Raw genomic sequence first — 12,158 nt, forward strand, 5'->3', positions numbered from 1 at the left:
GGCTAATTCCTTTACTATGCATATCAAGGGAATAGGCCAAGTTTTTTGTTGTACAGAAAATTCCTTGCAGTAATTATTGCTAGATCCAAGAGGGCTTGCCATACTCACTATCACATCCCTAGTGGATATATTAAGGGTACCCCCAGGGCATACTTTGCTGGTATCAGCAACCTAGGCGCACACTTTATCTGAGATTCCTGCTTCTGGAATTTGCTGGTGACTGCAGCCTATTCCCTCAGAGATTTTCTTAAGGACCCTTTTCAGCTATCTCTCTTTTCTATCCTGTCTCAAAGCCATCAGCATTCCTTCCCTCTTTTGGCTCACTGCCCACACAAAAGAATGAAACCAAATTCGGTTATAGAAAACTGTGGAACCAAAGAGAATAATTTCTTTATTATGGTGAATTATGCCTCTGATTCTATTTAACCCAGATATAGTCATTTCATATTTTTTATCCTGCTTAGGAAAAAGTGAATTTAGGAATTCTGAGCATTAGTTAAATCATTTAAATCCAAAGCTGCCAGGGAACCTCGAAAATAATAGGGAGCACTTTGATGATTTTTTCACATTTGCGATAGCTTCTGCAGCGATTCTTTGCAACTCCTTCAGTGGGTTAAAACCCTTGTTCTCTCCATAATCAGTTTTGGCTTCAACCTTGGATAAGTCCTTGTGTTTTCAGGAACCATGGTTATCTTTTCCCTAAAGAGAGTGACATTTCTTATGAGTTAATTTTAATGCTCTTCCTTATCTAGAAGGCTCACTCATGGCAAGATGAAAAGAATTCTACTGTTTCTTTATTTCAAAAACATATTATCTGGCTTTCTCTGGACTGATTTAGGTATTTACAATCAGAAAATGTGTTTCGAATTCTTTTACTAGTATCTTACCTTCTTCATAGTATTGGTACATCGATCGTATCAAAATTTAATTTGACATTAGTCTTCTTTACTTCCTTATGACAGAAGGCCAGAGTGTCACCTCAGGATGAGTTCTACCACTACCTGGCAACAGCAAACTGACATCCTGGTTTAGAAAGACACACTTAGTAGCCTAGAGCATTTTTCAGTTACAAGACCATGTTCTATGAAAGGTCAGGTTTGTTTATTTGTTTTGCTGGTTGGTCGATTTATTAAATGTAGCAATGCATATGGTATTCACATTGTTTTTCTAAAGGGAAAAATCCATCCAAAATATAAGATCCCAGTAATGTTTTTGATAGTTCTGCAGTGTCAAGGCAGCAAATGTGTTATCACCTGTAATTAATTCCACTAGTGCTCTCTCATTCACTTATCAGATTTAAATTAAATTCAGTAAACAGTATTGAATACCTCCTACAAGATATAGGTAGTCCCTGCCCCTAAGGACTTTGCAATTTAAGGGCCATGAAGGAATGTACTCAACCAGTAGTAATACTAGCCAGAATGGTGTTATTGATTTAATAAAGATATACCACTCATGGTCATGAAAACATTGACCTCCCCCTGCCTAAATTTTGACTGGATAGGATGCTAAAGGGACCTTGGAAATCATCTGACTCAACCATCTCACTTTTAAATAGAAATTTATGTTATTCTTTATTAATCTATATTTGTTGTAGAAAGTTTAGAATATGTAGAAAAGTGGAAAGAAATCAAACACCCAAAGTCCCTCCACTACAAAGCAGTTATTATTAACTCTTTTGGTATATTTCCTTCCAGTCTCCTTCTCACATGTTTTATTTTTTACATACGTGAGATAGTATTAAATATGCAATTTTATGCATTGATTATTTTTCCATAAACTGTTCTGACATGATCCTTTCCCAGTGCTATTAAAAACTCTTGGTAAACATTTTTTAAGCTAAATAATGTTCAACTATTGGATCAGTCATAACTTAGACATTCTTCTATTTAGGTTGTTTATACTGTTTCACTGTTGGATGGCTTCGGGCTTAAAACTTTCTCAGGATAGAGTCTGAAGTAGGTTTATGGGTCAAAGTACATGAACATTTTTAAGGCTCTTGCAGGATAGTTTTTGAACACCACGCATTTTGTACCTTGCTTTTGCCTTTATCTTCACAGCAGGTTTCATTAGCCTTCCTTACACATACTGCAGGCTCTTCTGCCTTTTAATTGGCAAGGAAATCACCAGGAACTGAATATACACTGGAGGGAGGAGATAAGCAGAGTTATCAAAACCGGCTCCCAAGAAGAGTTGGAAACTTAATCTAGCTAAGCTTCTGGTAGTGCCCTCCTCACACTGTGGTATCTCCCTTTGAAGTTGCATAGACCTTGACTTACACAAGTATAGAAAGTTAACGGTTCCTTACTTACGGAATTGAGTGGAGAAGGCAGAAATTAGATTAGATTCATGCGTTTCTAGGAACCACTGAGTCTCCAGTAATTGTTGTTACTAACAATTTCAAGCAACACGGCTTTCTCTAATAGCTGTGAAGGGGTGCGAGCAGAATACTGAGAAACAGTCACTGCTGTTACTGAAGTGGCATCATGGAGGGAGCTAGTTTATTCTGGGCTAGGCTCAAAGGCCTGGCGTCCACTGAGGTCCCGTATGGCCTGAAACATTATATTAAGCCTGAGACTGGAAGACCTGTGGGATCCCCCGAGCTCTATCCTGTGCCCCTGGGAGCCTCTGAATGGAGCGTTGACATAGGCTGGGTGGTCTGAAACTTCTGCAGACTCAGCCCCCTCTTCTGGCCTGAGCCAGAGTCAGGTCACAGCACAGTGGACTCAGGATCGGCCTTGAGGTTGCCTAAACAGCATCTCATTCTCAGGCACAGACAAGTGGAATGTGAAATAGAATTTCTGACAGAGGTGCCAACTTTCCAGGGACCTTGGTCTGCTTCCAGCCCTTTGACTTGAAGACTCATAAATGTCCTCACTGCTAAAAGATAAATAAATCCATTTTTAAAACTTTCCTCAGAGCACCTCGTTGACATGGTCCCCATGGATATTTTCTGATTGGTTTTCTAACTCCTTTTCTCCCTCCTCACCTGTGGAAACTAGTTATGTAGTCCAAGTCTAACGAGCACTGACAAGAGCAAGGGTTACCTCACAGACCCACTGGCTACACCTTTTCGTTTTTATATTCCAAACCATACTTGGTTTCTGCTTTCTTAAATAGCACATTTAGAAACTGGTTTAGTTCAGCTGAAGGTCTCTTGAAATCCCTGGATTTTTTCCTGCCATATTTTCAAATAACTAGTCATAAGCTATACTACTTACAAAGCTTGGGTTCCCAGCTAGAGGGTAATATTTGTGTGTTTCCTTGCAATTTTGGATCAGATCACTGTTTTGTTAACCTAGCGGCCAGTTGGCTTATGGTCAAGTTCATATTTATTCTTGATTTTGTTATCACAGATTCACTTTTTAGAGAAAGAGGCTTAAACTTGGCCTTCTATTACCTCTGCTGTTTTAAAATCTAAGACGTTGAGCTGTTCTTTGTGTGAGTCCTCCGGTCCTGTGAAAATGCCTTCCAAATTCAGAAAATGTCCTATGAATTGTTATAATCTTAAATACAATCGTTTTCTCAGGCCCCCCAAAGTTATAGAGCATCCCAGCCACCCCCCACCCCGAGCTGAACCAGAGAGTTCACGTTTTACGAATAAGATGGTTGAAAAGCCTGCTTGCTCTCATCTTAGCTTTCTTCTCTCAATTCCCACTTCAGATGCCCATCTTTACTTGTCAGTGGGGGTTGGGAGTAGCTTGAATCTCAGACCTTCTGTTTTTTTCAGCCAAGAGAGTCTTGGCAAACGCAAGGTGGTAGGAGGACGCTGTGGGAGAAGAGGTAGAGGTCAAGCAGTGCTAGATTCTCCATACAAGGTTCATAAATGATTGATCAAATGAGAAAAGAAGCAGTTCTGGGATTTTGGAGATAAACAGGAATAAGATTAAGTAGTCCAGATAAAGGCTTTATTAAAGCAGCCATTTTAATAGATTTTTTAGGCAGAGGACCAAGTCGATCCTTGGAATGAGTGCAAATTTTTTATTGAGCCAGTAGAAACTGATGGTGACATATTGGACGTGTACATTGGATTTATGAGTGTAATTCAACGTGAAAACTAGCATATGAATGCATGGATTGTGTAAATGTTACGTATAAATTATATTCTTTGATTTATAACTACAAGCTTTATGTGCAGAACTCATTGCCTTTCTGTGATGCTGCTTGTTTGGCATGTATTCTTAGCTGTAACTGTGTTTCAAAAGAGCCATTCTATTTCGGATTTTGACAAGGTAGGTTGCGGGTGATCTCTGTAGAGCAACGTTATTTTCCAGTAATATTGCCGACCACAGGCTGAAGTACGAGTTTGTATAATGAGTCATGGTAGGAGCTCTCTGTCTCCCTCCGGCATATTCTTCCCGTGAGTCGTTTGTGCAGAGTCGAGTCTCTGAGCAGTGCTGTGTATCTGCATCATCCCTTGGACTCTGTATGTTTAGAATCAATTTTAAATTAGAAAGAAAATTCTAAACATAAACGTCAATTTTGAATGACTTACAAATTGCTTTTCTCCCCACTTTTTTCACATTGCCTTCTTAACTAACAAAGAAGAATTGCTAAAGGAAGAGGCATATTAGAGGAGCTAGTTCCAATTAAGGTCCCCTGTGACTGCTGTGTAACTAAAATGACTACTTAGCACTCCTAGGAAACAAAGAGGAAAATCTCAAAGATCAAAGGGAATTGTTGAAGTTAGAGGCATAAAAAAGACCCACATACTTTAAAAACACACACACACATAAACTCTTCTTGTCTCCTACCCTCATCCCTGTTGGTTTTTTTTTTTTTTTTTAATATCAGGAAAAAGTTTCAGCTTATCAGTTGATAGGAAGACATTGTTTTGTGGGGTAGATAACATGGGTTTTGAATTAGACCTGGTTCAGTTTCCTCATCTGTATTTTCCAGGCTGTGTGAACTTGAGCAAGTTACTTAATGGATTACTTGAGGATAGATTGAGTTGACCCGTGGAATGCTCAGCTCATAGTAAATGCTTAGTACCTTCCGGTTGTCATCAGTGAGAGTCTTCATCATTATCACTTATCACCACCAGCACCTTCCTATCATGGTCATCACAGCCTCCACCGCCACCAGTCACCATCACCATCACCTTCTCACCTGGTTTTCCTTCTACCCCTCTGTACCCTCCCCTACTCACAACCCCTTTTGCAGGCTCTCTTCCTCTTCCAAACCCTCAATACTGGGGTTCCTGAGGTTTACGTCCTCTCTCACTACACATTCTCCCTGGCAGCCTCATCCACAGTGGGGGCTTCCTGTCTCAGCCATTGCTGATGATTCCCAAATCCATTACTCCAGCCGAGATCGCTCTTCTAAGCTTCAGACATTATATCCATCTGTCCACTGGACATGTCCCCTTAAATGTCCCAGCAGCACTTCAGACTAAAGCTCCACACAGTTTCCCTCCCCTGACCTTGTGCCTTCTCTTTGTTTCTTATCTTAAAGAAGGCATCACAATTCACCCTGTTACCAAAGCAAGAAATTGGGTGTCATCCTTGACTCTACACTTTCCCCTTTCTCCACTGTTCAGTCGATGAATGATGTCTGTTACACCTCCTAGGCTCTCAGGTTCATGTGGGTAAGGACCATTTTAGAACTGGAAATCTCAGTGCCTAGCACAGTACTCAATAACTATTGAATGAATGAATAAAGGAGTGAATGGAAGTCCTGAATATCCCCACTTCCTTCCATTTCCTCTGCCTCTTCTGTAGTATGGGCCACCGTCCGTTCTTAACAACTTAATTCATAATTTAGAAATCCCATAGTTGAAATATCCTAACTGATCTCCCTGCTTCTAGGGTTGCAGTCCTCACCCCCAGCACCACTGCTGCTCATTTACCACACTGCACAGAGAGGTTTTCATGAAACCCAAGAATCTGATCGTGATCATGCCTCTTCCCGGCTGAAAGCACTGCGATGACTCTCACTAATTATCCTGATTTGATGTCCTGGCTTACAGCTGTTATCCTGGCGCAATTGTCAATCTCATAAATGTCCTGAATTGGGCGATAATGATATGATCACCCTATACCTAATCTGTCGTCTGCTTACGTTTCCAGCCTAATTGCTCCTCATTCTTTCCTTACCCCTACATGCTATCTAGTCTTATCAAACTTAAAGCTTTTCGTGTTTGTTGTGTTCTCACATGCTCTTCCTTCTGCCTAGAAATTCCCTTCTCTCTTTGCCTCACAGATTCCTACCATCCGGGTCTCAGGCTAAACCTTCCTTTACAGAAGAGTCTTCTCTGACCCCCAGGGTTATGTCAGGTACCTCTTCCTTCATGTTCCCGTAGCATCTTGCATCCTAGCTCTTGCCTCACTGTTTTCACTACCCGTTAACTTCTGTGGGTTCCCCACTAGCCTCTAAGTTCTCTCAGGTCAGTGACCGCATCTGTTCGCTGCACAGTTGAATCCTGGTGCCTAACCCAGGCTCCCTGACAGAGATGACATTCAGCAAACGTGTAGTGAATGACTGAAGTAAAAATCACATGCTATTAGAATGATCAAAGTACACGTGTGGAAAAATCTGCCACAATAAATCTTCTGGGAATATGCCTAATTTTTGACTGTAAACAGTACATTGTCTTCTTGCCTCTGTTCATCGTGTTTGTGATAATGGTGGAAATGATTCTGTGTTCCTTTGATTAAAAGTTCATCCTAGGACAGGATTTGGAGTTGGTACGCACTGTCAATTCCAGGAACTCTTGCAGGTGATAATGTTGCAAAACAAAGCAAAGAACAGCTGTTTTCTAGCCTTTTCAAGCAGTTGAAGCTACTTTTATTTCAACTATGTATGGCAGATGGTTTTAAAATTATTAGTTTTGAAGTTAAAATTAAATTTTCTCTCATTATTCTAATGTATCCTAGATTGCTTAAGTTCCAAATTCTATTCTCGCACTAATAAAAGCAAACATAAAATGTCTCATACTTCCGATATAATTATTTGTATTGTATTATTTGAAAACTTGAAATTGTGTGCTTTTAGATGGTAAATTTTACACTGTTACTTGATCTACCAGAGAATGCAAACATTTTGTTTCACATGCATTGACTAGAAAGGAGTTCTGGACCTATCTAGGGGGTCTGTGTACATCATTCTATTAAGTGAAAAGTAAGGTTAATGGCTTTTATTCCAAACAGAAATAGCTTTAGTGTTTTTATTACAAAAACAATACATAGGGCTTCCCTGGTGGCGCAGTGGTTGAGAGTCCGCCTGCCGATGCAGGGGACGCGGGTTCGTGCCCTGGTCCGGGAAGATCCCACATGCCGTGGAGCGGCTAGGCCCGTGAGCCATGGCCGCTGAGCCTGTGCGTCCGGAGCCTGTGCTCCGCAACGGGAGGGGCCACAGCAGTGAGAGGCCCGCGTACCGCAAAAAAAAAAAAAAAAGGTGTTTATAATATTGTTGGGAGGTCTAGAAGAGGGTGCCCTAGGCTGATCCTCCAGAAATAAACCTAAACTGCACTTGGACTGCCAGGGTGGCTGCCCCTTCCTCATGATCAGGGAGATGGGGAATCAGAAGGCAGCCCTGGAATGGCTGCTCCATAGACACACCACCCCAGCTGACGTACGGGGACAGACTTGTCACTGCCACTGCTACTGGCCCTAGAGCCACACAGCATCTGCTTAATCCACACTGCCAAAAACGGATGCCTATATCCCTGTCTTGCTTCTCTACCCTCACGAAGATAGTAGCCTGCACACAGGAAGCTAAAAGACAAGCTAAAGTCTCCATGACTCTGCTTACCATCAGAAATCAGAGATGCCGTCTGCTCACTTCTGCCTCTCAAATTTCAGACTGCATCTAGTTGGCAGAACCTAAATCAGATCTGAAACCCTAGTTCAAGGGAATCTAGGAAATGTAGTTTTGAGCTGTCTAGTCTCTGCAGTATAGGGCAGCCCAATCCCATCAGTCAGGAGGCTGGAGTGGACATTGAATACTGCCATATTCACCACACATCAAGGCTTTGCGTGTTGGGTTTTTGTCCCTTTTGGATGCATCACTATACAAAGAAGAACTTAACAGCAGCATAAAGAGGGAGAGCTTATCAGAAGTGGTGATATATACCACTACAATTTATTTACTCCATCCATATTGCTGTTTATTCATTTTCTGTTGGTTGGGTTTTTTTCCCATATAAACAGTGTCTTGATAAACTGCTCTTAGCAGTCGCTAATAGCCTCCATGTTCCTAAACCCAATGGGCAATTCTCAGGCCCCATTTTACTTGACCTGTCAGGACTTTTGACACGGCTGTGCATTCTCTCCTTAAAACTCTTCCTTCACTTGGTTTCAGAACCTCCTGCTCTCCTGATGTTCTTTCTAGCTCACCTGCTCAATCTGCATCTCCCTGCTGGTTCCTTCTCATCTCTCTAGCTCTTAATGTTGGGCACCCAGGATCCAGTCTCCCTTCTCTGTGTACTCCCTGGCTCATCTCATCCAGCCTTATGGCTTTAAATACCCTGAAGTCCACACCCGTGTATCCTACAGCTGCCGATTAACATGTACTTTTTTTTTTTTGCGGTACGCGGGCCTCTCACTGTTGTGGCCTCTCCCGTTGCGGAGCACAGGCTCCGGATGTGCAGGCTCAGCGGCCGTGGCTCACGGGCCCAGCCGCTCCGCGGCATGTGGGATCTTCCAAGACCGGGGCACGAACCCGCGTCCCCTGCATCGGCAGGGGTACTCTCAACCACTGCACCACCAGGGAAGCCCTAACATGTACTTTTGATGCTTTAAAAACATCTCAAACCTATCATTTCCAAAATCGAACTTCTGCTTTTTCCCACTACATATATTCCACTCACTTCTCCATTTCAGTTCGTGGAACCTCCATCTTTGAGTTTGCTTGCAACAGAATCCTGAGTGTCATCCTTTACTTCTCTCTCACACATTCACATTCAATCCATCAGCAAATCCTGTTGACTCTGCCTCCAAAAATATCCACAGGCCAACACTTTTCTCCGTCCACACTTGCTCCCTGCTGGTCCAAGCCACCGTTATTTCTCTCTTGGACTTTTGCCCCAGCTCTTCAGTGGTCTCTGTGCCCTCCCTAGAGTCTAAAAGTTAGAACATGTCACCCCTCTGCTCAAAGCACTCCAGTGAAATTCTGTCTCACTCAGGATAGAAGTCACAGACTTTTTACAACAACCCAGAAGGCTCCTTGTGATACTACCACCCACAGTGCCACCATCTTTCTGATTTCCTTTCCTGTCATTCTCATCCTTGATCACCTTGCTCCAGTCTCACTGATGATCTTAAGCATCTCTGTCGCTAAAGGACTTGGCAATTGCTGGCCCCTCTGCTTGGAATGCTCTTCCCCCAGATATCCACAAGGCTCTCTCATCGCCCCCAGATGTTGTTCAGCCATCACCTGCTCAGTAAGCCCTTTCCTGATCTCTGTATTTAAAGTTGCAAATGGACCTCTCCTCCAGCCTTCCGAACCCTCCTTCTCTGTTTTATCTTTCTCCATCGCACCTACGGCCTTCTAATTAATTATATAACTTCCTTTTTCTATTGCCTGCCCTGCCCCCCATGAAAAAATTGATTTTTAAATATATTTTTTATTATTGAATCGGTGCATGGAACAGTATCTGGGCACATTGGTAGTCATTCATCAAGTGTTTGTTGAATGAATATATTTCTTTATACATGTGTCATTGTGCACTTGTCTAATTATTTACTGGGGATTAATTCCTAGGGTCAAAGATATGCACAAAATTGCCCGGGAAGGTTTTAACAATTTGTTCTCCCAACAAGAGTCAATGAAATGTCTTTTGCCTGACACCCTCACCAACATCATACCCTAGTCACACTATCTGTTCCATTCCTTGAACTCACCGTGTTCATCCCCACTTGATGCATTTGCCCTGACTCCTTCCTGCTCCCAGAATGCTCTCCTGCCACATTTTGACTTGATTTCACTCTTCTTCTTATTCAGGTCTCACTTGAACTGTCATCTCCTTGCTTGGAGAGGCCTCCCCTGGCCATCAGCTGTAGAGTAACTTCCCAGTCACTCCATTTCACATCACCCTACTTTACTTTCATTACAGCATATTTCACTACCAGATATCTTCTTACGTGTATGTTGTTTATTTGTTTGTCTGTGCTTTCCCGCTCTAGAATGGAAGCTCCATGAGAACAAGAGCTTCCTAAGTCTTTTGCAACGCTATCTCCATAAATGTGTGTTTGATAATGGAATAGACCCGGGGTATTGTAACTTTCTCGTTGTGACGATCTGCTGGGTGGGAAGTGGATTTAACATGAATTATTTGCCTAGATTGGTGAAGCTGAGCAACTTTTCAAGTATGAAAGCTTTCTTTTGAATAACAAATGCTAAGATGACCTAGAAGTTGAAATATTCAGTTAGCATATTTGTTTTAGATATGCTATATCAGATTTCTTATGTTTCTGAGAAGTTGCATGATTTCTTAAGTTTCTGAAGCCTCCTTTCTCATTTATGACAACGTTTGTATCCATAAAGTAGGATTCCTTCTGCAAATTGCACTCACGTACTGTTGTTTTCTCTGTGTCTCCACAGCTTTTGGAAAGAACCAACAGTGTTTTTGAAGAGTCAGATGCTGGTGCTACCAAGAGTCCGCTCCACTTAGCTGTAAGTGAGATGCTGTGGGCAGCTTCCCCCGTTACAGAAAGAACCTAAATGTTTCTAAAACTAGGCTGCTCTTAAAAGGGAAGCATAGCAATGCATAATAACTCATAATGGAAACAGTACATGGGTGAAGGCTGAGGCTGCGGCGAGAAAGCATGTCTCAAATTCCAATCCCAGCTTCTCACTGGTGACCTCAGACACATGGCTTACCCTGGCTGAGCCTCGATTTCCCCATCTGTGAAGTGAGGATACAGGAAAAGAGACAACGTGCATGAAGCCGTATCACAGTGCCCTTAAGAATAATGGTTGTTATAAGTTTTAAGTCTCTCAATTATTATTATCTAGGAGCTAAATCAGTAAACTGAGGAAATGTTTTATTTTGGTTTTAGAGATTTAAGTAGAGACAGCAAGAACTGAACTTACAGATAATCGAATGCCACAATTAAAAACTTGAGATATTTAAATACAGACTTGTGAGAGCAAGATGAAAATATGCATAATTCCAACTCTGCTGCTTCTGCCTGGGCTTGGAATCGGGGTCTCAGAGGAGGTATCAGGGGCTGATTGTTGTACTGGGTGAGATCTGGGAGGGAGGGGAACAGGAATTTTTCTGCCACCAGTAAAGCTTCCTTTCCACATCCCAGTCATTGAAGAGAAATGCAATAGCTCAGAGTGAGGATCCCCAAACTCTCTCTGAGGGTGACCGAGCTGGGAAGCTCACTACCACTCTACTTCAGTTAAGGTCTTGCTAACCGTCGATCAGCAGCAGCTGTTCCCTAGGCACCTCTCAGACTGGCAACAGCCAGCTCACCTACGCAGGGCTCTGCTGAGCTGTGAGGCCTCGGTCCAGGGCCATCAAGAAGGTGTTTGGATGCACCCAGAGACTGGATGCTGGGAAGAGTAGGATGCTGGGTCTCTGTGTTTAATGGTTATGACATTTCACTCTACCACGCACACATAAGCACTTATTCAGTTTCCTTCTGATGAAAAATTGAGATGGAGATTTTGGAGAGCAGAGAGGAGCGTTTTACTGATGGCATACTTAAGCAGTCAGGCAAGGTAAGAAGGGATGAGGCCATCCCACAAGGATTGGGATGAACCGATCACACTCATGGAGCCCTCGCTTCTTTGCCAGTCTCCCCACATACTCACCAGCACACCGGATAACATCCCACTCACCACCCTCTGCCACATCTACCAACGCAGGACTATACACACGGACACACGCACACACTGAGTCCAGTGAAATCAGGCTAAAATGTCCATTCGTCTTTCTTCCAGACATGGGCTTAGAGTAGAAAAGGTGGATGGAGGGCAGGATATTTACATGTATAAAATTTCATACCAGTTGGCTTTTAGTACAGGTTGCTCTAAAGGTTGACCCTAGAATCTTTGCCCAGCCATCTGCTGTGCCTGGGGAAGTTACCCCAAAGCTGGGAGAGGCCTATTGGAAAGGCTATCTCAGGTAGAATTCTCATGCCCTATGAAGGTGGGATTGATTGCATTGCTAAGCCTGCTGGTAATATGAGAAGAGACTTTCCTAGCTT

General features: G+C 42.6%; 1 protein-coding gene across 11 annotated transcripts in view; it reads left to right on the plus strand.

Annotated features, from left to right (window-relative positions):
- The window catches only part of ANKRD44 (ankyrin repeat domain 44), a 317,233-nt gene that overhangs the window by 270,274 nt on the left and 34,801 nt on the right, over positions 1 to 12,158 (plus strand). For all 11 annotated transcript variants that reach the window (XM_060302105.2, XM_070045932.1, XM_070045936.1 and 8 more), the window contains one exon: positions 10,543 to 10,614. In XM_060302105.2, the coding sequence (XP_060158088.1) occupies positions 10,543 to 10,614 (72 nt within the window). The remainder of the gene's footprint in view (positions 1 to 10,542; positions 10,615 to 12,158) is intronic.

This window comes from Globicephala melas, chromosome 7 (genome assembly GCF_963455315.2).
Source record: "Globicephala melas chromosome 7, mGloMel1.2, whole genome shotgun sequence".
NCBI lineage: Eukaryota > Metazoa > Chordata > Mammalia > Artiodactyla > Delphinidae > Globicephala > Globicephala melas.